The following is a 26,721-nucleotide window of genomic DNA, read 5'->3' as shown; positions in this document are numbered from 1 at the left end:
TAGTGTATTGTTTAGCCTCCATGTATTTGTATTTTTTGCAGATTTTTTCCTGTAATTGATATCTAGTCTCATAGCATTGTGATCGGAAAAGATACTTGATACGAAATCAATTTTCTTAAATTTACCAAGGCTTGATTTGTGACCCAAGATATGATCTATCCTGGAGAATGTTCCATGAGCACTTGAGAAGAAAGTGTATTCTGTTGTTTTTGGATGGAATGTCCTATAAATATCAACTAAGTCCATCGTGTTTAATGTGTGATTTAAAGCTTGTGTTTCCTTATTTACTTTCATTTTGGATGATCTGTCCATTGGTGAAAGTGGGGTGTTAAAGTCCCCTACTATGATTGTGTTACTGTCGATTTCCCCTTTTATGGCTGTTAGCATTTGCCTTATGTACTGAGGTGCTCCTATGTTGGGTGCATAAATATTTACAATTGTTATATCTTCCTTCTTGGATTGATCCCTTGAACATTATGTAGTGTCCTTCTTTGTCTCTTGTAATAGTCTTTAGTTTAAAGTCTATTTTGTCTGATATGAGAACTGCTACTCCAGCTTTCTTTTGATTTCCATTTCCATCCCCTCACTTTCAGTCTGTATGTGTCCCTAGGTCTGAAGTGGGTCTCTTGTAGACAGCATATATATGGGTCTTGTTTTTGTATCCATTCAGCCAGTCTATGTCTTTTGGTTGGAGCATTTAATCCATTTACATTTAAGGTAATTATCGATATGTATGTTCTTATTACCATTTCCTTGATTGTTCTGGGTTTGTTACTGTAGGTCTTTTCTTTCTCTTGTGTTTCCTTCCTTGAGAAGTTCCTTTAGCATTTATTGTATAGCTGGTTTGGTGGTGCTGAATTCCCTTAGCTTTTGCTTGTCTGTAAAGGTTTTAATTTCTCCATCGACTCTGAATGAGATCCTTGCTGAGTAATCTTGGTTGTAGGTTTTTCCCTTTCATCACTTTAAATATGTCCTGCCACTCCCTTATGGCTTGCAGAGTTTCTGCTGAAAGATCAGCTGTTAACCTTATGGAGACTCCCTCGTATGTTATTTGTTGTTTTTCCCTTGCTACTTTTAATACTTTGTATTTAATTTTTGATAGTTTGATTAATATGTGTCTTGGCGTGTTTCTCCTTGGATTTATCCTGTACGGGACTCTCTGTGCTTCCTGGATGTGATTAACTCTTTCCTTTCCCATATTAGGGAAGTTTTCAACTATAATCTCTACAAATATTTTCTCAGTCCCTTTCTTTTTCTCTTCTTCTTCTGGGACCCCTATAATTCAAATGCTGGTGTGTTTAATGTTGTCCCAGAGGTCTCTGAGACTGTCCTCAATTCTTTTCATTCTTTTTTCTTTATTCTTCTCTGCAGTAGTTATTTCCACTATTTTATCCTCCAGGTCACTTACCTGTTCTTCTGCCTCAGTTATTTTGCTACTGATTCCTTCTAGAGAATTTTTAATTTCACTTATTGTGTTGTTCATCATTGTCTGTTTGCTCTTTAGTTCTTCTAGGTTCTTGTTAAATGTTTCTTGTATTTTCTCCATTCTGTTTCCAAGATTTTGGATCATCTTTACTCTCATTACTCTGAATTCTTTTTAAGGTAGACTATTTCCTCTTCATTTGTTTGGTCTGGTGGGTTTTTACCTTGCTCCTTCATCTGCTGTGTTTCTCTCTCATCTCGTTTTGCTTAACTTACTGTGTTTGGGGTCTCCTTTACGCAGGCTGCAGGTCTGTAGTTCCCATTGTTTTTGGTGTCTGCCCCCAGTGGCTAAGGTTGGTTCAGTGGGTTGTGTAGGCATCCTGGTGGAGGGGACTGGTGCCTGTGTTCTGGAGGAAGAGGCTAGATCTTGTCTTTCTGGTGGGCAGGACCGCAACCGATGGTGTGTTTTGGGGCATCTGTGACCTTATTATGATTTTAGATAGCCTCTCTGTTAATGGGTGGGGTTGTGTTACTGTCTTGCTAGTTGTTTGGCATAGGGTGTCCAGCACTGTAGCTTGCTGGTCGTTGAGTGGAGCTGGGTCTTGGCATTGAGTTGGAGATCTCTGGAAGAGCTTTTGCTGTTTAATATTACATGGAGCCAGGAGGTCTCTGGTGGACCAATGTCCTGAACTTGGCTCTCCCACCTCAGAGACACAGGCCTGACACCCAGCCAGAGCACCAAGACCCTGTGGGCCACGTAGCTCAGAAGAAAAGGGAGAATAAATAAATAAATAAATAAATAAAACAGTTATGAAAATAAATAATAATTATTAAAAATAAAAAAATTAAAAAGTAATTTAAAAAAACGGACAGACAGAACCCTAGGACAAATGGTAAAAGCAAAGCTATACAGACAAAATCACACAAAGAAGCATACACATACAAACTCACAAAAAGAGAAAAAGGAATAAAATATATATATCGTTGCTCCCAAAGTCCACTGCCTCAATTTTGGAATGAGGTTGTCTATTCAGGCATTCCACAGATGCAGGGTACATCAAGTTGAGTGTGGCGATATAGTCCACTGCTCCTGAGGCTGCTGCGAGAGATTTCCCTTTCTCTTCTTTCTTTGCACAGCTCCTGGGGTTCAGCTTTGGATTTGGGCCCACCTCTGCGTGTAGGTCAGCTGAGGGCATCTGTTCCTTCGCTCAGACAGGACGGGGTTAAAGTAGCAGCTGACTGGGGGCTCTGGCTCACTCAGGCCAGGGGGAGGGAGGGGTACAGCATGCGGGGCGAGCCTGCGGTGGCAGAGGCTGGTGTGACGTAGCAACAGCCTGAGGTGCGCCATGTGTTCTCCCGGGGAAGCTGTCCCTGGATCACGGGACCCTGGCAGTGGCGAGCTGCACAGGCTCCCAGGAGGGAAGGTGTGGACAGTGACTTGTGCTTTTACACAGGCTTCTTGGTGTCTGTAGCGGCTGCCTTAGCGTCTCATGCCCGTCTCTGGGGTCCGTACTGATAGCCACGGCTTGCGCATGTCTCTGGAGCTCGTTTAGGCGGTGATCTGCATCCCCTCTCCTTGCGCACCCTGAAACAATGGTCTCTTGCCTCTTAGGCAGGTCCAGACTTTTGCCCGGATTCCCTCCCGGCTAGCTGTGGCACACTAGCCCCCTTCAGGCTGTGCTCATGCAGCCAACCCCAGTCCTCTCCCTGGGATCTGACCTCCAAAGCCCAAGCCTCAGCTCCCAGCCCCCGCCCGCCGCAGCGGGTGAGCAGACAAGCCTCTCAGGCTGGTGAGTGCTGGTTGGCACCGATCCTCTGTGTGGGAATCTCTCCACTTTGCCCTCTGCACCCCTGTTGCAGTGCTCTCCTCTGTGGCTCTGAAGCTTCCACCGCCCCCCCCCACAACCCGTCTCTGCCAGTGAAGAGGCTTCCTAGTGTGTGGAAACTTTTCCTCCTTCACAGCTCCTTCCCAGTGGTGCAGGTTCCGTCCCTATTCTTTTGTCTGTTTTTCCTTTTTTCTTTTGTCCTACCCAGGTACGTGGGGAGTTTCTTGCCTTTTGGGAAGTCTGAGGTCTTCTGCCAGCATTCAGTAGGTGTTCTGTAGGAGTTGTTCCACAAGTAGATGTATTTGTGGGGAGGAAGATGATCTCCACGTCTCACTCCTTTGCCATCTTGAAGGTCTCTCTGTACTCACAATCTGGGTGTATAACTGTTGTCTCCTTTTCTTCACATTCCAGGGCCCTTTGCTCAAAGAAGGTGACCAGGTTCAGCTTAGAGACAGCAACACCTGGTGCGTGGCCTGGAGGGCAGACAGGGTTTCAGCCGCCCGGGTCTGTCCCGAGTACAGTGGCAGTCCCATATATGTTTATTATGTCCAGTTTGTTGATCGTGTTCTTCCAGTGTTCCATATTTATACAAATGTTTCTGTGTGCTTGATCTCTCTCAGTTATTGAAAGAAACATGTTAAAATCTCCCATTTTGATTGTAGATTTGTCCAACTCTCCTTTTAGTTCTGTCAATGTTTTCTTTGTATATTTTGATACCATATTACTACTCTGTAGAGATTAGAATTGTTCTATCTTCCCAGACTCTTATCTTTCCCAGAACTCTTTATCTGCATTAACACTTCTGGCTGGATTGTCTACTTTATCTAATAATATACAGACTTAACAGCTCTGTCTTGAGGGCTACTGTTTGCATAATATATCTTTTTTTTTATTCTTGTACTTTTAACTTTTCTTTATTTTACCTTTATTTTTAAGGCTATCTTCACTGGATACAGAATTTTAGGTGAATACTATTCAGCAATTAAAAGGGATTGAATTACTGATACATGCAACAACATGGATGAATCAAAAAAATTATGCTGTGCGGAAGAATTTAGGACAAAGAGTAAACACTGTATGATTCTATTTATATGAACCTGTATAGTGACAAAAAGCAAATCAGTGGTTTCCTTAGTTCAGGAGTGGGGTGAGGACTACCTGCAAAGGGACATATAGGAATCTTTCTGGATATGTTCTACATCATGACTGAGGTGGTGGTTACATGGGTATATTCGTTTTTCAAAACTCACTGAACTATACACTTAAAATGTGTATAGTTCCTCACGACAAAATTCTTCACAACAGGTGCAAAATACACAAAACGTGTCCAAAAGAAAAATATACCTCTAAAGCCAATAATTTCCCAGAATAAATTAGTTGTTCTTAAAGAGACTTTGTTGAAGTATATTTAAGACCCAGTTAAAAAAAGAATCACAACATTTATTTGATATACATGTTCAGAAAATTTGGAAATAATCATACATACAAATTACAACTAGGATTTAAAACTTCCTAAATCACAATAAATTATGGCTACAATCACTACCAAGTTAGAATACACATTAATAAAATCCTAAAAAATTCAGTATTTCTTTTGTTTTCATAATTTGCATAGCTTAAAGAAACTTGTTTTTCTCAATTTATTTGCTTAATAAAATTTGCTCTATTTTAAATTATCTGAAAGCCCTATATATATAATTTACCTTCTGCTGAAAAAAAAAAAGTCTTCATAAGCACAAAATATTATCAATGGGAAAACACACAAAAAATGGTATAACTTTTTCCATGGAATTTATACTTATGATCTTTTCCTACTCATCAGCATAACGTTTTTCCTTTTAGCCTAGATGTAACTGTGAATTACGATCTGATAGGAAATTTCATATGCATTTAGGAATCTTAGAGAAATGTAGGCTCTCTTTTCCTTTATGAATGAATGAATTTCCCCTAATTTTAAACTGTAAAGTCAAAGAATACACGTCCTAAAATTCCTTGTAAGGCTAAACCAGAATCTTCTGGCAAAAACTAAATTAAGTATTGTATGAGGGACCAGAAGTGCTTTAGCAGCAGATTCAGTACTTTCAGAATGCACAGGCCTGGAGGTGCACTCCTCTGCAGTCACTATTCCTTCAAAAACTGAGAACTACCACAGTTCCCGTACTCCTACCTCTTAAGATCTAATCTACTTGTGATAGAAGGTTCTTAAACTCCATTCATGCCAGCAGGAATCACCATTTAACACAAAATTCTAGTCTGATGAGTCCATTTAAACCTGATGTCCTGAGATATAAAAATGAAACGTCTCTGGGTTTTACATGGTGCAGAACAGATTCATTTCAAAGACGATATAACTGTAACATTAAGGGAAAAAGCAATGATGAAAGAGAGAAAGTGAGAACACTTACCTCGTCCCCGGTGGCAGTGGAAGTTGTTCAAGTGAATTACCTCTTCATTGTTGTTTCCCTCTGCCATTTTCCAATTCAGACATACAGCTATGTGCTTGCTAATATCTGAACATGGTGACTACCTGTTCCAAAGAGTCTGAAAAAGAAAAAAAAAAGAACATTAAGAATGAGGGAATATCAAAACTCTTCCCACATACCTGGTCAAGGTAGCATTCTAAGCTTATCGTGAAAACACCACTAAAAAGAAAAATAGGGGCTTCCCTGGTGGCACAGTGGTTAAAGAATCCGCCTGCCAATGCAGGGGACACAGCTTCAAGTCCTGGTCTGGGAGGATCCCACATGCTGCGGAGCAACTAAGCCCATGCGCCACAACAACTGAGCCTACACTCTAGGGCCCGCGTGCCACAACTACTGAAGCCCGCGTGCCTAGAGGCCGTGCTCTGCAACAAGAGAAGCCACTGCGATGAGAAGCCCATGTCCCACAACAAAGAGTAGCCCCCCGCTTGCCACAACTAGAGAAAACCCATGCGCAGCAATGAAGACCCAACGCAGCCAATAAGTAAGTAAATAAAATAAATTAAAAAAAAAAAAGAAAGAAAAAGAAAAAGAAGGGGACATCCCTGGTGGCACACTGGTTAAGACTCTGCACTCCCAATGCAAGGGGCCCAGGTTCGATCCCTGGCCAGGGAACTAGATCCCACATGCATGCTGTGACTGAGTTTGTGTGCCACAACTAAGGAGCCCATGTGCTGCAACTAAAGAGCAGGCAAGTGGCAACTAAGGAGCTGGCGAGCTGCAACTAAGAAGCCCACCTGCTGCAACCAAGACCCAGCACAACAACAACAAAATAATAATAAATAAATAAATAAAAAGAAAAAAGAATAACTAAAAAGCTAACAGAACGGGACTTCCCTGGTGGCGCAGTGGTTATTAAGAATCCGCCTGCCAATGCAGGGAACATGGGTTTGAGCCCTGGTCTGGGAGGATCCCACATGCCGTGGAGCAACTAAGCCCGTGCACCACAACTACTGAGCCTGTGCTCTAGAGCCCACGAGCCACAGCTACTGAGCCTGCGTGCTGCAACCACTGAAACCCACGCACCTAGAGGCTGTGCTTCTCAACAAGAGAAGCCACCACAATGAGAAGCACGCGCACTGCAACAAAGAGTAGCCCCTGCTCGCTGCAACTAGAGAAAGCCAACGCACAGCAATGAAGACCCCATGCAGTCAAAAAAATAAAATAAAAATGTGTATCTATAGCAACTTATAAAAAATAAATAAATAAAAAAGCTAACAGAAGAGGAAAAATAGAAATTAAAAAAAACATTACTGGGGCTTCCCTGGTGGTGCAGTGGTTGAGAGTCCGCCTGCCGATGCAGAGCACACGGGTTTGTGCCCCGGTCTGGGAAGATCCCACATGCCACAGAGCGGCTCGGCCCGTGAACCATGGCCGCTGAGCCTGCGCCTCCGGAGCCTGTGCTCCGCAACGGGAGAGGCCACAGCAGTAAGAGGCCCGCGTACGGCAAAAAAACAAACAAACCATTACTGCAAAAGAACATACAAAAGATCAGCAAAGGATCAAAGAACAAATGGAACGTATATTTTAAAAAAGTAAAATTAAACCGGAAAAATTAAAATAAAATAAACAAAAAAAGGCACTAAAAAACATTTTTCAAAAAGTAAATTAAAAACTCAATTACAGCAACCTATGGAATGGGTGAAAGTATCTGCAAATCATAACCCCTAATTAGGTGCTAAAATCCAGAATACATAAAGAACTCACAGAGATCAATGGCAAAAAACCCAAAATAATCCAATTTTTAAAAATGGGCAAAGGACCTAAATAGACATTTTCCCAAATAAGATATTCAAATGGCCAACAGGTATGTTAAAAGGTGCTCAACAGCACTAAACACCAGGGAAATGCAAATCAAAATCACCTCTGCCTGTCAGAATGGTTATCATTCATTCAAAAACTCATTGTTATGAGCGATAACAATGCTAGCAGGATATGGAAAAAGGGGAACCTTTGTACACTGTTGGTGGGATTATAAGTTGGAACAGCCACTAAGGAAAACAGTATGGAGGTTCCTCAAAAATTTTTAAATAGAACTACCACATGATCCAGCAATTCCACTTCTGGGTATATATCTGAAGGAAACGAAATATCTCGATACTTTGAAGATATCTGCACTGCCATGTTCACTACAGCACTATTTATAACAGCCAAGACATGGAAGCAACCTAAGTGTCCACTGACAGATGAATGGGTAAAGAAAATGGAATACTATTCAACTACAAAAAAGAAGGAAATCCTGACATCTGAGACAACATGGATGGACCCTGAGAGCATTATACTAGGTGAAATAAGTCAGATAGAGAAAGACAAATTCTGTATGATCTCACTTACATGTGGAATCTAAAAACAAGCAAACAAAAAAAAACAAAACTATAAAAAAAAGACTCACAGAAAAAGAGATCAGATTTGTGTTTACAAGAGGTGGGAGAATTGGATGAAGGTGGTCAAAAGGTAAAACTTCCAGGTATAAGATAAACAAGTATTGGGGATGTAATGTACAGCATGGGGACTAAGGTTAACACTGTTGTCTGGTGCATCTGAAAGTTGCTAAGAAGGTAAACCCTAAAAGTTCTCATCATAGGGAGAAAAAACTTTTTTCTTTTGGTATCTATATGGATGGATGTTAACTAAACTTATCGTGGTAATCATTTCAATGTATGTAAGTCAAGTCATTATGCTGTACAACTTTAAAAAATTCAACTGTATCAGAAATTATATTACATAAACAGACTACTACAATTAAAAAACAGATTATCAGAATGGATAAATGAAACCCAACTAAGTGTGTTTTACAAGATAAACAGTGTAAGTACAAGAAAACTGAAATATTTAAAGTAAAAGGATAGAAAGCAAACATCAAACGTTAACAACGCATCTAATAAGCCCTTAATTTCAGATACCGTAGTTCTTAATTATAAAATGTCCATCTGAGGAAATGCAGATGGCCAACAGGCACATGAAAAGATGTTCAACATCACTAATCATCAGGGAAATACAAATCAAAACCACAAAGAGATATCAACCCACATCTGTCAGAATGGCCACCATTAAAAAGAACACAAATAACAAATGTTGGAGAGGATGGGGAGAAAAGGGAACCCTCGTACACTGTTGGTGGGAATATAAACTGAAGCAACCACTATGGAAAACAACATGGAGGTTTCTCAAAAAACTAAAAATAGAACTACCATATGACCTAGGAATTCCACTCTTGGGTATTTATCTGAAAAAAACAAAAACACTAATTCGAAAAGATACCTGCAACCCAATGTTCATCGCAGCATTATTTACAATTGCCAAGATATTGAAGCAACTTAAGTGTCCATCAAAAGATGAATGGATAAAGAAGATGTGGTATATTTATGCAGTGAAATACTACTCAGCCATAAAAAAAAAGAACAAAGTTTTGCCATTTGCAGCAACACGAATGGACTTGGAGGGTATTATGCTAAGTGAAATAAGACAGAGAAAGACAAATACTGTAAAGTATTACTTATATGTGAAATCTAAAAAATACATCAAACTATTGAATGTAACAAAAAAGTAGGAGACTCACACATATAGAGAACAAAGCAGTGGTTACCAGTGGAGAGAGGAAAGGGGGAAGGGGCAATAATATAGGGGTAGGGGGAAATAAAGGTACAAAATATTAGGTATAAAATAAGCTACAAGGATATACTGATTGTACAACACGGGGAATACAGCCAATATTTTATAATAACTATAAATAGAATATAACCTTTTAAAATTGTAAATCACTGTATTGTACACCTATAACTTATATAATATTGTACAGCAAGCTATACGTCAATAAAAAGTCCATCTGATTTTTAAAAATAAATTCTAGTTCTCTGTTGAAATTTTCTTTTTAACTATTTTATCTCCCTGCTCTTTACAAAACCCATAAAAAACTGCATGAGTGCACCAGTATCTGACAAAATGGATATTACAAGTATTATTACAAACGAGTAGGGAGATTTAATCCAGATAAGGTCAACTCACAGAAGATATAACAACGTTAAACCTGTATGAACTTAATAACACAGTTTCAAAATATATATGGCTTAAACTGACAGACTTTAAAGAAATAAGACAAATCCACACCTACAGCTGGACAGAAGACTTGAACAGCACTATCAAACAGCTGACTTTACTGACATTTATAGATCACTCCACCTAACTACTGCAGAATACACATTCTTTTCAAATGCACCAGGAACATTTACAGAACAGACTACATGCTGAGCCATAAAGCTAGCCTCAACAAATGTGCTGGGCTTGAAATCATACAGCATGTGTTGTATGACAACAGTCAGTAAAAGAAAAATTGGAAATTACTAAGTATTAGAAATTAAGTAACCTAAACAACCCATGGGTTAAAAAAATTACATTGAAAATTAGAAACTATTTTGACTGAAGTGAAAGGTAATGAAAACAAAACACATCAAAATTTGTGGGATGGAATTAAAGCAGTGCTGAGAGCATAATTTACAGGTCCAAATGCATACTTTAGAGAAGAAAAAACAACCCAAAAATCATTGATTTAAGCTTTGATCTCAAGAAGTTAGAAAAAGAGCAGTAAATTAAACCCAGAAAAAGTACACAGAAAAAACTTGTAAGAGCTGAAACTGAAACAGATTATAAACATAAAACTGAGAAAAATCAAAGCAAAAAGGTTTCCCTAAAAAGATTAATAACATACAAAAAACTCTAAAAAGATTAAATAAGATTGATAAACCTTTATTAAGAACGATTAAGAAAAAAAGGGAGAAAACACAAATTACCACCACCTGGAATGTTAAAGAAGACATCACTACAGATTCTACAATATAAAAAAATACCATGAATAACTTTATACCACTTAATTTGAAATTTTAACTGAAATAAACTCCTTGAGACACTATTTACCACAATTGAACAAAAAAATTAAACTTCAACAGATCTCTGTCAAATAAAGAAACTGAATAATTAATAACCTTCCCACAAAGTATACAGCAAGCCCAGTAAAGTTTCCTAAACATTTGAGGAAGAAATGTAACTAGTATTACAAAAACTCAGAGAACAGAAAAAGAGCAAACATTATTTCTGAAATCATTTTACGAGGCTAGCACAATTTTGATACTGAACGGTGATGAGAACATGACTAGAAAGACTAGAATCTCTCATGAACACAAATGAAAAATCCTAACCAAAGCAATGCAACGTTCATTACTAGAATAAAAGAAAACTACAGTCACTGCAGTTGAAAAAAAAAAGTGTTCAAGATTAACACCTATTCACGACTAAAATCTCTCAGCAAATTGGTACTGGAAGTGAATTTCCTTCATCTAATTAAAGCCATTTCAAAAACACTAGAGCAATCCTCACACCGAAGAGTGAAACACTGAAAAGCTTTCTCTCTGAAACTGAGAAGAGTTTTCACCATTTTTTTATCAACACTGTATTGGAGGTTGTAGCAAGCAGAGTCAGGCAATAAAAAATAAAATATCAGGTTGAAAGGAAGAAATAAAAGTGGCATTATTTGCAGATAAGATTGTGGTACTGATGCAAAGATAGAAAAATAGAACAGAGGGCTCAGAAACACAGCCACATACACCTGGTCACCCACATAAAAACAAAGGTGTTACTGAAATGCAGTGGGAAGAATGGCCTTTTCAATAAACATTGCTGGGCCAAGTGGATATCTATATGGGAAGAAAATGAGCCTTGATACATTCCTTATACCGCCCATCAACATCAATTCCAGATCGATTACATGAAAGAGAAAACAATAAAGATACTAGAAGATTACAAGAGAACAAAATTATGTATATCTGTATGTGTAACTGTACACAGAGATACCACTGGAATAAGTGAATGAATGAAAAACAAAATCTCTAGATACAAGGCCAATATACAAAAAATGAACTAGTATGAAACAATTAGACAAAAACACATTTTAAAAGAGTAGCATCAAAAACAATCAACAGGGATGAACACATGAAAAATGTGTAAGACCTCTACACAGAAAACTGTAAAACATCACTGAGAGAAATTAAAGAGTAGATAAATGGAGAGACATACCACATTTGTGGGTTGGAAGACTCAAGTTTGTAAAGATGTCAATTCTCCCCAAATTGGTCTACAAGCTTAAGACAGCCTTAGATTTAAAAAATGGGTATGTACTAGATGATTCTAAAACTTACAGGAAAACGTAAAGAACCAAGAATAAGTAAAGCATTCATAAACAAAAACAAAACATGGAGAATTTATACTACTGGATATTTAGTCTTATTATTATAAAGCTACAATAATTAAGACAATGTGGTATTGGCAAAAGAAGAGAAAAATAGACCAATAGATTCATTCACATATGGATGACTGATTTATGACAAAAGCAGCACTGCAGAGCAATGGATAAACATGATTTTTAAAACTATATGACACTGTACTGGAAAACTATATTTTGGGAGCACAGGAAAGATCAAAGAACTAGACCTCTTCTTCATGCCTTAGATGAAAACAATTTCAGGTGAACTCTTGATTTAAATGGTAAGGTAAAATAATAAAGTTTCTGGAAGATAACATAAGAAAATACCTGCACAAATCGGAGCTGGAAAATATATCTTAAACAGGAAATAAAAAGGGCTGTCCACCAAAGAAAAGACTGAAATATTGTACATTAAGATAAAATACTTCTGTTCACCAAAGAAATTATTAAGAGTGAAAAGGCAAGCCACTGGGAAAAGAAATTTGCAATACATGTGACAAAGGTTCCTATCCAGAAAATATAAAGAACTCCTACATGTTAACTGAAAATAGAAAAAAAAAGGAAAAGAAGGATCAGACAACTTGAAAAATGGGGGCTTCCCTGGTGGTGCAGTGGTTAGGAATCTGCCTGCCAGTGCGAAAGACACGGGTTCAAGCCCTGGTCTGGGAGGATGCCACATGCCGCGGAGCAACTAGTCTCGTTCACCACAACTACTGAGCCTGCACTCTAGAGCCTGTGAGCCACAACTATTGAAGCCCGTGCGCCTAGAGCCCGTGCTCTGCAACAAGAGAAGCCACCGCAACGAGAAGCCTGCGCACAATGAAGAGTAGCTCCCACTCGCTGCAACTAGAGAAAGTCCGTGCACAGCAGTGAAGACCCAAAGCAGCCAAATACAAATAAATAAATTCTGGGAAGATGGCAGTGATGGTGGCACCATAGCTTTTAAATCTCCCCAAATTTTCAAATAAAAACAGAAAAAAATTCCCTGGTTACAAAAATTCCAGTTTACACAAAAACAAGACAAAACAAAGGAGTCTCCACAGACTCCAAACTGCAAGCACATGAGGACAAACCACCAAGAGCCACACAATTTCTGAAGCATCACTGGTGCCTCAGAAAGCACAGGGTACCATTCAAACCTGAGAATAGTATCAATATATAACCCCAAATAACCGACAGGAATTCACTGGAAAGCACACAGGCCAATGTGAAGAAGGAGCTAATACTATGAAGCGGTTTTGCTCAATTCAATAGTGGGTAAGTGCAAGGAGGCCCTGACCCTGTAAGATCTGAAAAAGATATAGCAGTCTAGGATCCATGAAGTTTTGAAACTCATCAACCAGGGCTCCCTGACAGGACACAGCCCTATGAGAAGAAAATGCTGGGAACAGTTAAACTGAGTAAGATAGAGACAAAGGAAAGAGAAGTTAGGTCCAGATAAAAACAGAGAACAGAATCAAAAAGTCTCAAAAAGCAAGCTGCCATATTTTGAACACTGTATGAAGAGGAGCTCTGTGAAGTTAGAAAAAGTTATCCTAAACTACATCTCCTTCTAAAAGTCCAAGAAAGCATCCATTAACAGAGGAATGGATAAAGAAGACATGGTACATACATACAAGGGACTATTACTCAGCCATAAAAAAGAACAAAATAATGCCATTTGCAGCAACATGGATGGACCCAGAGACCGTCTTACTGAGGGAGGTCAGACAGAGAAAGACAAATACCATATGATATTGCTTATATGTGGAATCTAAAAAAGGGTACAAATGAACTTATCTACAAAGCAGAAACAGAGCTGCAGAGGTAGAAAACAGACCTATGGTTACCAGGGTGTAAGGGGGGTGAGGAGGGATAAATTGGAAGACAGGGATTGACATATACACACTACTACATATAAAATAGGTAACTAATGAAGACCTACTGGATATAGCACAGGGAATTCTACTCAATACTCTGTAATGGCCTATACGGGAAAAGAATTTAAAAGAGTGGATATATGTATATGTATAACTGAATCACTATGCTGTACACCTGAAACTAACACAACATTGTAAATCAACTATACTCCAAAAAAATTTTTTTTAAACATCCAAAAAAGCTAATTTCACTAAACAAAGAAAAGAACTGATGTCAAATCTCATGTAAAGGTGTAAGAAAAACAAGAAGCAAAACATCCCTATAAACAATAACAACATGCCAGAAAGATATAACCACCTAAGGGTCACTAAGAAAATAATATAAGACATAAAATAACAACATAAATCAGAACTAGAAAAACTCAGAAATGAAGTGACATATCTCAGGAAAGAAACAGAAATTAAATAAAGTGTTTTAGGAATGCAGAGTAAATTAGAAGAAACACAAGTGTTAATAAACACAACACATACTGCTTTAGGAGAACTGAAAGGTGAAAGGAAAATTTTAAATAGAAAAAAGGAGATAAAGGAGCTCTTGAATAAACTGAAAGGGAAGAAAACACAAAAAACTGTAACTGAAAAAAAAAAAACTTTCCTGAAGTAAAAATATTAAAGCTACATTTCAAAAGAGCACAGTACATACCTAAGGAAAGCAACCCAGAATGACAACCATCAAGACACATTCTAGTAAAATTACTGGACTTTAAAGAAAGAAAGAAAAAAATCCTTTAGCATCTGGGCTTGAGAATTATAACAGAAAAAATTAAGATTATTAACAGATTTTTACAGTGATGCTTTAAGACACTCGTAAACAGATTAAGATACTTTAGAAAAAAACGTGAGCCATAGATTTTATATCCAGCAAAACTAATTTTAAGAAAAAAGTGCACAAACTTAACAATGTACAAGAACTTCCTACAAGATTTTCCTGAGGAATCAACAGAAAAGCAAGCTTCAGGCAACCAAAACGACCAGAGAGACACTGACACAAAGACTAGTGGTAAACATGAAATACATAATTACTTACAGTACTAAGATTAAATTATAACTGAGATTGAATGATACAGTACAATTATAAAAATTATGGGGAGGGGAAGCATATGAAAGATTTTAAAGTTGTTTACAGTAATCATGCTAGTGGTGACATTCTGAGACTTTCATTTTGACACTTTTGGCTGTGTTAAAACAAAGTTATAGCATATTCTAATTCTATCAATCCCTCTGTCCTTGAGAATCACGATTCTTAGTGTGGTAAAAAGGAATTATAATATAGAAGCAATAAAGTAAGTTAACTAAAACCACTATAGTCCTGAATTTTAATTATAAATATTAGTATAAACTCGTAAAATATTTTACTTCCATCCAAAAAAAAAAAAAGTTTTCAAACAAGACCTGCTTATAGCAATGAACATCCATAGTGCCCAGATTATTTGAAAAACTATTTCTCATCGAAAGAGATGAAGGCTTTTGGGACAAATTACTAATTCCAAGTCTGGGGCAGGAATCATACAGAATGAACATGGAACATCTTGTCATATCACATATCAAGGAAGCTATCAAAGACTACTTATCAAAGACTGAATCCTGTCAGAATAAATTCCTGAAGAGGCTTCCACTGGCCAAAGATGGAACATTTTGAACTTCAGTAAAGATAATAATTGATATGGTACAAACATCTTAGGAAAATGTTAAATGAAAGTGTTCATAATTTTTTAAAAGTCATTTTCAGAAGATGACGGTCAACCAATACATTATCTTTAAACCTGGTAAAACAAAGGCAAAGAATCAGGCATTTTCTTGCCTTTTCTATATAAACTATATCACTGGATAACCAAACAGCAGATGAGGAAATCATTTCTTTATAAAATTACTGTAGTATTAATTTAAAAATTCAATTAAAATATCACCATTTTGCAACCCTCAGTAATTTACTGGGCCTTGGAATTCCCTGGCGTTCCAGTGGTTAGGAGTCAGCACTTTCATTCTGGTGGCCCAGGTTCAATCCCTGGTCAGGGAACTAAGATCCCACAAGCGGGAAAAAAAAATAAAAAAATAAAAAATTACTGGACCTAGACATTGAATATCATTGACTCTAACATCATAGAGACAGTAAGACATAACTGCCTTCTGAGGAAAGAACACTATCTACTGTCTTGACAGAAACAATCAGATCTGGACACAGCCTAATTTTTAGAATAGAAGCTATCTGAAAAACGAAATTTTTGAATTACACCGTTAAGTATGCCATCTAGATCAGGTATTCTCAATGGGGGCAATTTTGCAAGGGGGTAAAAATATCTTATATATTACAATGGTTTGTCATCCTCCCAAATTCAATCCCACCCAACAAAATCTTATTCCTTAGTATTTAATGGGGGAGAATCAGGAAAAAATGTCTAAAATGGCTCTACAGGGAGGAATGATTTTTTTTTTTTTAAAGCCTGACAAACACCTATCTAGGCGCTGGGAAACTAACAGGTCAAATGATTCAGGTTCAACAACAGATAAATTATAAGGAAAAATTAAAGGAATGGAAGAGAAACCCTAGATTTAAAAGATATAGGGATGCACTCAGGTGAAAAACCCATAAAGAAATACAAGAAAATGATCAGACTAATGGTTAATTTCAGGGGGAAGGAATGAATTATGCTCAGGACAGCATGCATAGAGGAGGCTTGGGGATGATCTACTTCTTGACCTAAGTAGTACATACAAACACCTTATAATAATTCATTAAGCCATACATGTTTTATATATTGTTTTATTTGTAAAGGGCAAAAAACTCCCATGAGATATTGCATACCCATAAGGATTGCTAGAAGCCTGAAAATTGATGACCAAGTGTTGCTGAGGATTTGGAGCAATGGGGACTTTCATGTACTATTGGTAGGAGAGGAAACTGGTACCACAACTGTGCAAAAAAGAATCCTTGAGGGCTCCCCTGGTGGCACAGTGGTTGGGAGTCCGCCTGCCAATGTGGGGGGTGTGGGTTTGTGCCCCGGTCCGGGAGGGTCCCGCGTGCCGCGGAGCGGCTGGGCCCGTGAGCCGTGGCCGCTGGGCCTGTGTGTCCGGAGCCTGTGCTCCACGACGGGGGAGGCCGCGGCAGTGGGAGGCCCACATGCTGCAAAAAAAAAAAAAAAAAATCCTTGATAGTTTATCAATTATAGTGGAAAATATAAATCCTGGAAGACTCAACAATCCACTGTAAAATCTGTACTACAGAAATGTACACTTATACGCACCAGGTCTATGCACAAGAATGTTCACAGCAGCACTATTCCTAACAGCCAAACACTGAAAAGGACTCATATCAATGATGGAATGGACAAATACACTGAGGTATGCTCATACAACTGAAACATACACAGCATCAAGAATCAAGCCATTGTAGTCACACACAATATGAATGGATCTTAAAACATAATGGTTGAGTGAAGGAATTCAGACATAAAAGAAAATATACTGAATGCCTCCATTTAGATAAAGTTTAGGCATAGGCCTAAACTTAGCTGTTTGGGGTGAAATTTCTTTGTGTGTGTGTTGTATTTAACAATGGAAAACTTAGAGGGAAAAAAGTCACCATAAGGGAAAAAAGTCACCCTAAGGGAAAAAGAGAGTGGTTGCCTCTGTGAAACAGTATTTGGGGGTCAAGAGAAGAGAATTATTGCTTTTATTTCTTTCTGTAGTTTGATTTTTGAACCATTTTCTTGCTTTACTCTGACAGACATCACAAGAATGAAAATCAGTAAGAACAAACCAATGGGGGACAATTATAACTGCTACAGTGGCTTTTTAGTTCCAAGATCCTATCTGTAACCTACCCACTCAAGGTTTTTCTTCCTAAGAAAATCTCAATTTTCTTTGCCTTCCTGTGAGAAATCATGTACTTCAGAGGAGGTGGGCCCCAGACCCTGGCTTATTATATGATGTCTATAGATAGTCAAATAATGTCATCATTTTCCCAACTTAAGATACTATAAAATTTTATATCAAGACTATGTTTAAGTATTACAACAGAATTTTCTGGTACCTATAACTGAACATAGGTATCTCAATGTTTAAAAATTATAAACCCAAGCATAAGTTTAAGTATCTCACTTGAAATAACAATAATGATGCTACTGATTTTATAAATAGCATGGTATAATGGAAAGAGCTCTGGTATCAAATTTCAACTGCACCTATTCAAGTACTTTTCTTTCAAATACAATTTTTTAAAAAAATATTTATTTATTTAATTGGCTGTGCCGGGTCTTAGTTGCGGCACGCAGGATCTAGTTCCCTGACCAGGGATCGAACCTGGGCCCCCTGCCATGGGAGCACGGAGACTTAGCCACTGGACCACCAGTGAAGTCCCATCAAATACAATTTTTAAAAAGCATTTTGGGACTTCCCTGGTGGCACAGTGGTTAAGAACCCGCCTGCCAATGCAGGGGACACGGGTTCAAGCCCTGGTCCGGGAAGATTCCACATGCCGCGGAGCAACCAAGCCCGTGCACCACAACTACTGAGCCTGTGCTCTAGAGGTCGCAAGCCACAACTACTGAGTCCACGTGCCCCAACTACTGAAGCCTGGGCGCCTAGAGCCTGTGCTCTGCAACAAGAGAAGCCCCTTCTCGCCGCAACTAGAGAAAGCCCATGCACAGCAACGAAGACCCAACGAATGCAGCCAAAATTTAATTAATTAAATTTTAAAAAGCATTTTGAACACTTAATTCCAATAACCAAGCTTATTTCTTCTTTTACCATAACTAGGTTCCTTCAATTTTACACTGGAAATCAAAGGAAAATGTGATTTATTTTATATCTAATTTAGTTAGACTGTCAAGCTTGTAGTTAAGCAGATTACTAGTGATGCTTTAAAAGCAAGATTCCTCATGAATGGCAAGTACAGTGGCCCCAAGCTGCAGTGAGAAAAGAAGACTGATGATGAAATTTCTACTCCTGACTAGCTTCTCTGTAAAGGTCATTTAACTCCCTGACATTCAGTCCTCTCATCTGGGCTCAGAGCAGATGGCCTAAGTATGAACCATGGTTTCACCAATTAGTGAATCAGTGCCTATGCATAAACTGCTTAATCTCTTGGGCCTAATTCCTTTATTTGTTTTAAAATTAATTGAGTTAAACGTATATAAAGTGTTTAGCATAATGACTGGCAAATAGCAAGTGTCACATTATGACATTATTACCTGTGAAATGGAAACAGCAGATGCAGTGTTTACTACTACTACTACTACTACTATGTTGATAATACAACCAAACGGGGGGAGAGGGGTGGAGAGAGAACTTTATTCTCCTCTTCCAAGCTACTTTTCACTAGTATTACAACTATTCACAGTAAAACTTTTACTTCCTTCTATAAGAAACTTCGTTTTCCCTTTGGAAGTAGCAAGAAGCTATGTATGTCTTTTTGCTTATTGATCAGACACCAAAGTGGAGTTCAGAAATAGGAAATGCCACCCATAAAAGAATATTTCAGTTGTCACCTCTTGCTTTTAATTATACAAATAATCATTTACACATTTATGATTATACTCTACAGTCAAATATACCAATTAATGCTTCCAAATTAGAACTTAAAAATTAGGATATATTTCATCACTTCATTACTCAGTGGAGAATCTTATGTAGTAATATTATAAGAATTTAAGAAAATTGGATGACAATTCTTCTATCTTCTCTTCCACCTCCCACAACTGTCCTAATGATCTTTTATTTTAATCCCCTTCACTTCGTTGTATGAATGAATCAACACATGATGAGAAGGAGTCCGCATTTTGTTTTCTCCATATGCCCTTGACTATGTCTTACTCATAGCTGTACTTCCAGAGTCTCACAGTTGTTGAATGAATGAGTGGCTCCAAAAACATACTCTTCTGCCAGAGACTGGAGCTCTTCATCATAGCCATATACAATCAGAGTCAAATAACATGGCTTACACGACAACAATCAGTTTATCATGATTTTCTTCAGTTATAAAGTATTACACCATTATAGAAAATTTGGAGAACAAAGGAAGTCGGGAAAAGATGGGAATCACCCATGGTTCTCTCACACAATTTTATGATTCCCGAAACTGCATCTTTGCTTCCTTGTGACCAGGGTCCTTGGGTCTGTCTCTAACAAATCATTTTCTTCTCAATTCTTCTATTCATGTCACTTCTCCACTTTTCCTTCCAGATGCTCCTAATATAATACTGTATGGTCCTGGGGTTTTGTGGTGTTCCTGTTTTCCAGAGTAATCTCCAAAAATATGCCCATCACTTCTGCAACACTGATTTTGGGGTAATAAAGGATGTTTCAAATTTAGTGGGTTAATAACTCTTTGAATGTTCTAGAGAAAGGTGGGCAAAGAAGAGCCAGGCACAGGCTGAGAGAAGCTGACATGCCCGTGTCATATCAGCACCCACAAAACCTCTTCCTAGCATATTTTTTTAAGTGTCTATAAATGATTATCGCTTTTAACTCCAATACTAGTTTCTCATCTTAACATTTAGGTAGCCATTCTTTGTAATCCTGTACTAATATGTAATCAATATTAAATTAACACAGAAAAGTTAATAACGGTTATTTCTAAGTAATAGGTTTACATTTTTTGCTTCCTTATATTTTTATATACTAAATTGGTATTATTTACATTAACATTTAAAATTAAAATACATTACAAGAGTTTGGCAAATGTTTATTGCAGGCTCACCACATGGTATAAAGAATTTGTGTTATGCATCATGGGGAACACAAAGAAAATCCAACATGGATCTTGCTTCAAAGAACTTCCATCAGTGAGAGAAAATATGCACACAATTAAGTATACTACAAAGTATAAACCCATTAGTGCAATACAGAGACTATTCCAGTTGAAAGAGGGCAGGCAGTCAGAGTAGGCTTAGTGGAGACAGCAATATTTAAGCTAAACTTAATGCTCTGCCAGTTCCAGGCTTAGTTTTAAGAGAACAGCACTTCCATCTAGGGCTCTTGAAACCCATAGTCACCATGTAAGAAGTCTGACTACCCGATGGAGAGACCACATGGAAAGCCCTGACACTACATGAAGAGGGAAAGGGCAGCTGAACCCAGTCTTCCAGCAGTCTCAGACAAGGCGTATGAATAAAGAAGCCATTTTGGAAGTATATCCTCCAGTCCCAGCCACCTTGGCTGACAGCATGCGTGTGGGGGGAAAAAGGCTCAGGTGAGTCCTTCCCAATTTCTTGACTCAAAAAACTGCCAACAAATAAAACCGTTATACTAAGTCACCAGGCTTGGAGGTGGTTTGCTAACAGGTAAGTGAAGCAGAGCTCTAAGTTTACTTTCTAATCAATGGGAAGCAATGCAGAGAGCTGTGCTTTAGGAAAATCAACCTAGCTGCAGTGTGTAATCTAGTGGCAGGAAACCCAGGAAGCAAGAGCCAGTGAAGTCTGAACTAAAGGTAACAGTAAGCAGAGGGAGGAAAAGATACAAGATACTGACCACAGAGGTTAGATTCAATGGGATTTTTGTATGTAATTGGCCATGAAGGGCATGAGGAAACAAGGAGTCAAAGTTGACCTCGATGTTGAGATCAGGTGACTGGAGGATGGTGATACTATTAAGAAAGAACAAGGAAGCTGATGAGTTCAGAATAAGAAAATGCAATGCATATTAATTTCAATACATAAAATGAAAAAACTACAGTAAAATAGCATCCATAATTACAGATAATATGCAAACAATTAGTCTGGAGTTTAAGCAGTTTAAAAGAGCTCTAAAAATCCTGTTATCAGTATCTTTCTACAATACAAAAGGTTTTAAACCAAAAATTATTCAAAATTTTCGGTGGGGAAGCTACAGAGTTTAATATATAACATTGAGATTTTTCATCAACTGTCAACTGAAAATTGGTTCAGAAACTGGGATATGGAGGGCTTCCCTGGTGGCGCAGTGGTTGAGAGTCCACCTGCCGATGCAGGGCACACGGGTTCGTGCCCTGGTCCGGGAAGATCCCACATGCCGCGGAGCGGCTGGGCCCGTGAGCCATGGCCGCTGAGCCTGCACGTCCTGAGCCTGTGCTCTGCAATGGGACAGTCCACAACAGTGAGAGGCCTGCGTACCACAAAAAAAAAAAAAAAAAAAAAAAGAAACTGGGATGTGGAAACAACCTAAGTGTCCATCGACAGATAAATGGATAAAGGAGATGTGGCACATATATACAATGGAATATTACTTAGCCATAAAAAGAAACAAAACTGAGTTATTTGTAGTGAGGTGGATGGATCTAGAGTCTGTCATACAGAGTGAAGTAAGTCAGAAAATAGAACAAATACCATATGCTAACACATACATATGGAATCTAAAAAAAAAAAAAAGGTTCTGATGAACCTAGTGACAGGACAGGAATAAAGACACAGACATAGAGAATGGACTTGAGGACATGGGGAGGGGGAAGGGTAAGCTGGGACAAAGTGAGAGAGTGGCATGGACATACATACACTACCAAACATAAAATAGCTAGCTAGTGGGAAGCAGCTGCATCGCATGGGGAGATCAGCTCAGCACTTTGTGACCACCTAGGGGGTGGGGGGGGGGTGGGGGGGGGGGAGGGGAGGGAGACGCAAGAGGAAGGAGATATGAGGATATATGTATACATATGGCTGATTCACTGTGTTATACAGCAGAAACTAATACAACATTGTAAAGCAATTACACTTCAATAAAGATGTTAAAAAAAAAGAAAGAAAAGAAAAAGAAACTGGGATGGATAGGCAAGCATATACTCATCCACAAAGGGGAGAAATCAATGTTTTCAATGATATTTTTACAGTTGAATCCTCTGTGAACTCGTGATATCCTGTCCCTTCTATCCCAATACTGTCTACAGGTTACACCCTAGGATAAATTTTCACATAGCATTGAGTTTTTGTTTTTTTAAAAAAAACACAGATCTCATCATGGTAGAACCAAAATCCTTACCATGGCCTGTGAAACACTGCCTCATATGGCCCTTGCTGACTAGCTAGCCCCACCTCATACCTCTTCCCCCTATTCACCAATCTGCAGGCACCAAGGCTCAGGTCCTTGAACATTCCATGCTTCTGCCTTCCACTTCAGGCTCTTCTCTCTGGCTGAGTTACTCCTCTTCACTGCCTCTCTTTGACCAAATTAACTGTATTCATCCTTCAGTTCCTCATCTTAAATGTCACCTCCTCAGAGAAAAACCTTTCTGGACTAACCCCACTGTTTGTTCACACACCTCTCACTCCTTCAAAGTACTCACCACAATGATAATCTACAATTTAGGAAGCTATGATTAATATCTATCTCCTCTGCTAAAAAAACATTCATTCCTGGGCTTCCCTGGTGGCGCAGCGGTTGGGAGTCCGCCTGCCGACACAGGGGACGTGGGTTCGTGCCCCGGTCCGGGAGGATCCCACATGCTGCAGAGCAGCTGGGCCCGTGGGCCTGTGCTCCGCAATGGGAGAGGCCACAGCCTCAGGACATAGGACACAGCCTGGCAAAAGTAAACATTCCAGAAGAACTTTTTGAACAAACAAGAAGTTCACAGGTATAGCAGGATAATTAGGAGCATGAACTCTGGAGCCAAACTGGGTTCAAGTACCAGCTCTGACTAACCTTTACAAACTTTGCAACCAGGTAAGCTATTTTTCAGCACCTCCCTTTCTTTCTCTTTAAAATAAGAATAATGACAAAACCCACAGCACTGAGGCGTCAAAGAGTTAATATATGGAAAATCTTTAGAACAGCATCTGGCTAAAGACAGCTGTCTGTAAAGATCTAACTACAACCTAGAATTTAGTGAACCCTCATTAAACAGGAACTATCAGAATTAGTAAACACAGGCTCTCTCATCTATCCTGTTTCATAAACTTTCAGTCTCCCAGACTCACATCTCAACTTCCTTTATTAGACTTCTCCAAAGGGGCTGCAAGACTTCTCTTTTATTAACTGCTGCCTGTCTTCAGGAGAAAAATCTAAAGCCTCTATTTAAGTTTACGGGGAGGTCCAAAATCTGGCCCCAGGCTCTCCAAATATTTCCTTAAATTCAACCACTCCCTACCCCCAGCCGCAATAAATTACTTCTACAAAACACCAACGAAGCAAGGCCATTTCTTAAAGGTCTTCCAGTAGGCCAGCATACTAAAGTCTGCCCAGCCCTCTCTCAGCAGGGTAAGTCATCTTCTCTTTGCATCAAAAAGCCTAGGACAGGGACTTCCCTGGTGGCGCAGTGGTTAAGAATCCACCTGCCAATGCAGGGGACACGGGTTCAAGCCCTGGTCCGGGAAGATCCCACGTGCTGCGGAGCAACTAAGCCCGTGCGCCACAACTACTGAGCCTGTGCTCTGGAGCCTGCGAGCCACAACTACTGAGCCCGCGCACCTGGAGCCCGTGCTCCGCAACAAGAGAAGCCACCGCAATGAGAAGCCCGCGCACCGCAACGAAGAGTAGCCCCCCACCCCGCCGCGACCAGAGAAAGCCCCTGCGCAGTCAAAACTAACTAAATAAAAATTAAAAAGCCTGGGACAACCCTACCCAGACGCTTATCACGACGCATCCGAGTTCTCTACAGAGCCCTCGGCTCGCTGATGTCGGAACCCTGCCCAGCGGACATCACCGGGACCTTGCAGGCACTCGGTGAGCTTGGTCACGGGACTGAAGCGGCCCGAAGTTTTCGACAATCGTCCCACACGGTATTCGGGCCACATCTCACGCGGGAAGACCGGCCTCGTTCGCCGCTCGGCGCTCCGGGCACATTTGTCGGGTTCGCGTTCCCCGCGCTGCCCAGAGTTCTGACACACTCGGGGAGGCCTCACGAGGGCTGGGCAGCAGTGGCCGCCTTTTCGAGAAGACGCCCCTCCAGAGCCGAGTCGGGAGGGTTTGGGACCGCGGCCCGTCAGCCCCCCGCCACCCCTCGCCCGGACCAGGGCGTCGGAGATGAAAGTCACGGCATGTTGCCCCCCCGCGCGCCCCCGGCCGCGTTCGGCTCCACGGCCACCGCCTCCCGTGAGGCGCCGCCGAGGAAACTCGATCTTTCGGATTTACCGGCCCGCGAAACTTCCCGAAGCGGCGGGAGCGGCGGACGGTCCGCCGGCCGCCCGCACCTCTATCGCTCCCTCTCGGCCGCTAGCCCCGCTGCTCCGGACGCTCGGCGCTAGGCGGCGCGCCGCGCGGCCCCGGGTTCGCTCGAGTCGGGGCTGCGGCTGAGCCCGGCCAGCGCCCCCCGCCGCCCCTCACAAACGAGCCCCCGCCCCCACCCTCACCCACGGGCTCAATGGAGGCGCCGGGCTGAGACGCCACTAGCCTCACAGAGCCTCCCGAATAGCTGGCGCGCCCCGCGGCCGACACTTACTCACCACTCACCTCGCCGGCTCTCGAAGCAGGCTCGGCGGCTTCTGTCGCCGCAGCTTCTAGTCCGCAGGAGCACCACGACAGCTTCGTGGCCGCAGCCGAGGCCGCCGCTGCGCTCCTTCCGGCCCTGCCGCGGCGTCACCTCGCGCCTGCGCACAGCGCCCCCTCCCGACTAATGACAGGAAGAACCATAGAGGCACGCCGGGTGATAGGGAGGAGGGGTCTGGGGAGTAACACCATAGAGAGGGACGCCTGTCCGCTCCTCCATCCCGGCTCACGGCCCGCTGAGTCTTGACTCCCCCACTAGGCGGGAGGACGAAAGGAACTGAGAGCCCCTCAACCCCGTGAGGAGGTGTCACTGTCTCCCTGGAGTTTTCAACTCCAGGGCGTGAAGCGTGAAGCGGGCAGCCGTGGAAATCTCCTGGATATGCATTTATTTGCATCCGTTGTCTTTGGCAAGTCATTCATGCAACACATTTCGGAGGGCTTCCTGTACGCTAGGCACTGGTCTAGGAATTGGAGCCAAAACGGCATAGACTGTCCCTGTTCTCATGAAGCTTATGTTTTATTGGGAAGTCAATAACTGGTGAACTAATTAACTAACCAACTAAAATACTAGCCTAGACAGGAAGTGTTCTGGAAACACACACACACACACACACACACACATACACGAAAAATAAAACAAAAGAAGGGATAGAGTGATGGGGATAATAGTGTGGTCTAAATGAAGTGAGGGAGTGAGCTGTGGTTACCACCCGGAGGAAGAGCACTTCAAGCAGACGGTATACAAAGGCCGAAAGCCCTGAGATGGGAATACGCCTGGCGTGTTAGAAAAACAGCGTTATGCTGTGTGGCTGCATGGCAGTGCGGTGAGTGAGACGTAGAGTGGTAGGGAATGGGCTTGGCAAGCTGGTCGGGAGCCAAATCGTAGGTCTTAAATTGAATTTGCATTTTATTCTAAGTGTGATGGGAAGCTACTAGAGAACTGGGAACAGGGACGTGAGTTGATTTGCTTGTGTTTTCCAAGACCAGAATCAGGAAAGCCAGTTAGGAAGTTATTGCAGGATTCTAAATGATAAGAGAGCATGGCTTGGACCAGTACCGTCAGGGAGGAGGTGATGAGAAATGGTCGGAGGAGGGATTTCTTTTAAAGGTAAAACAGAGATTTGCAGATGGATTGGATGTGGGGTGAGAGAGAATGAAAGGAGTTGAGGATAACTACAAGATTTTTGGCTTGTGCAGCTGGGTGAATGGTGGTGCCATTCACAAATATGGGGAAAATCAAGAGGAATAGATTTTGGTTGGAGTGAGAAGTGAACATGTTTTGCACATGTTACATTGCGAACTAGACCTTCAAGTAGACATATCAATATGCAAGTAGATCCTTTGTTTCTTGATGACTGAGAAACAAAGGATTCTTGGTTAATCTGAAGACTTCATTTGGGAACCAAAAATCTTTTAACAAATAATCTCTCAGA

At 40.5% G+C, this 26,721-nt stretch overlaps 1 protein-coding gene across 8 annotated transcripts in view; it reads right to left on the bottom strand.

The window, feature by feature from the left end:
- The window catches only part of RNF216 (ring finger protein 216), a 172,847-nt gene extending 147,450 nt beyond the window's left edge, over nt 1–25,397 (bottom strand). For 2 of the 8 annotated variants that reach the window (XM_032607101.1, XM_032607109.1), the window contains exons 1-2: nt 25,246–25,376; nt 5,654–5,789 (exon numbers count right to left, since the gene is read on the bottom strand). In XM_032607101.1, the coding sequence (XP_032462992.1) occupies nt 5,654–5,720 (67 nt within the window). In that variant the 5' untranslated portion in view covers nt 5,721–5,789; nt 25,246–25,376. Of the gene's footprint in view, nt 1–5,653; nt 5,790–24,424; nt 24,747–24,934; nt 25,008–25,241 lie in introns of those variants that run through there. The other 6 variants (XM_032607108.1, XM_032607102.1, XM_032607107.1 and 3 more) reach the window with 6 other exon arrangements.
- Between the last annotated feature and the right edge of the window lie 1,324 nt (nt 25,398–26,721).

This window comes from Phocoena sinus, chromosome 15 (genome assembly GCF_008692025.1).
Source record: "Phocoena sinus isolate mPhoSin1 chromosome 15, mPhoSin1.pri, whole genome shotgun sequence".
Taxonomy (NCBI): Eukaryota; Metazoa; Chordata; class Mammalia; order Artiodactyla; family Phocoenidae; genus Phocoena; species Phocoena sinus.
This window is presented reverse-complemented; position numbering and strand designations above follow the sequence as displayed.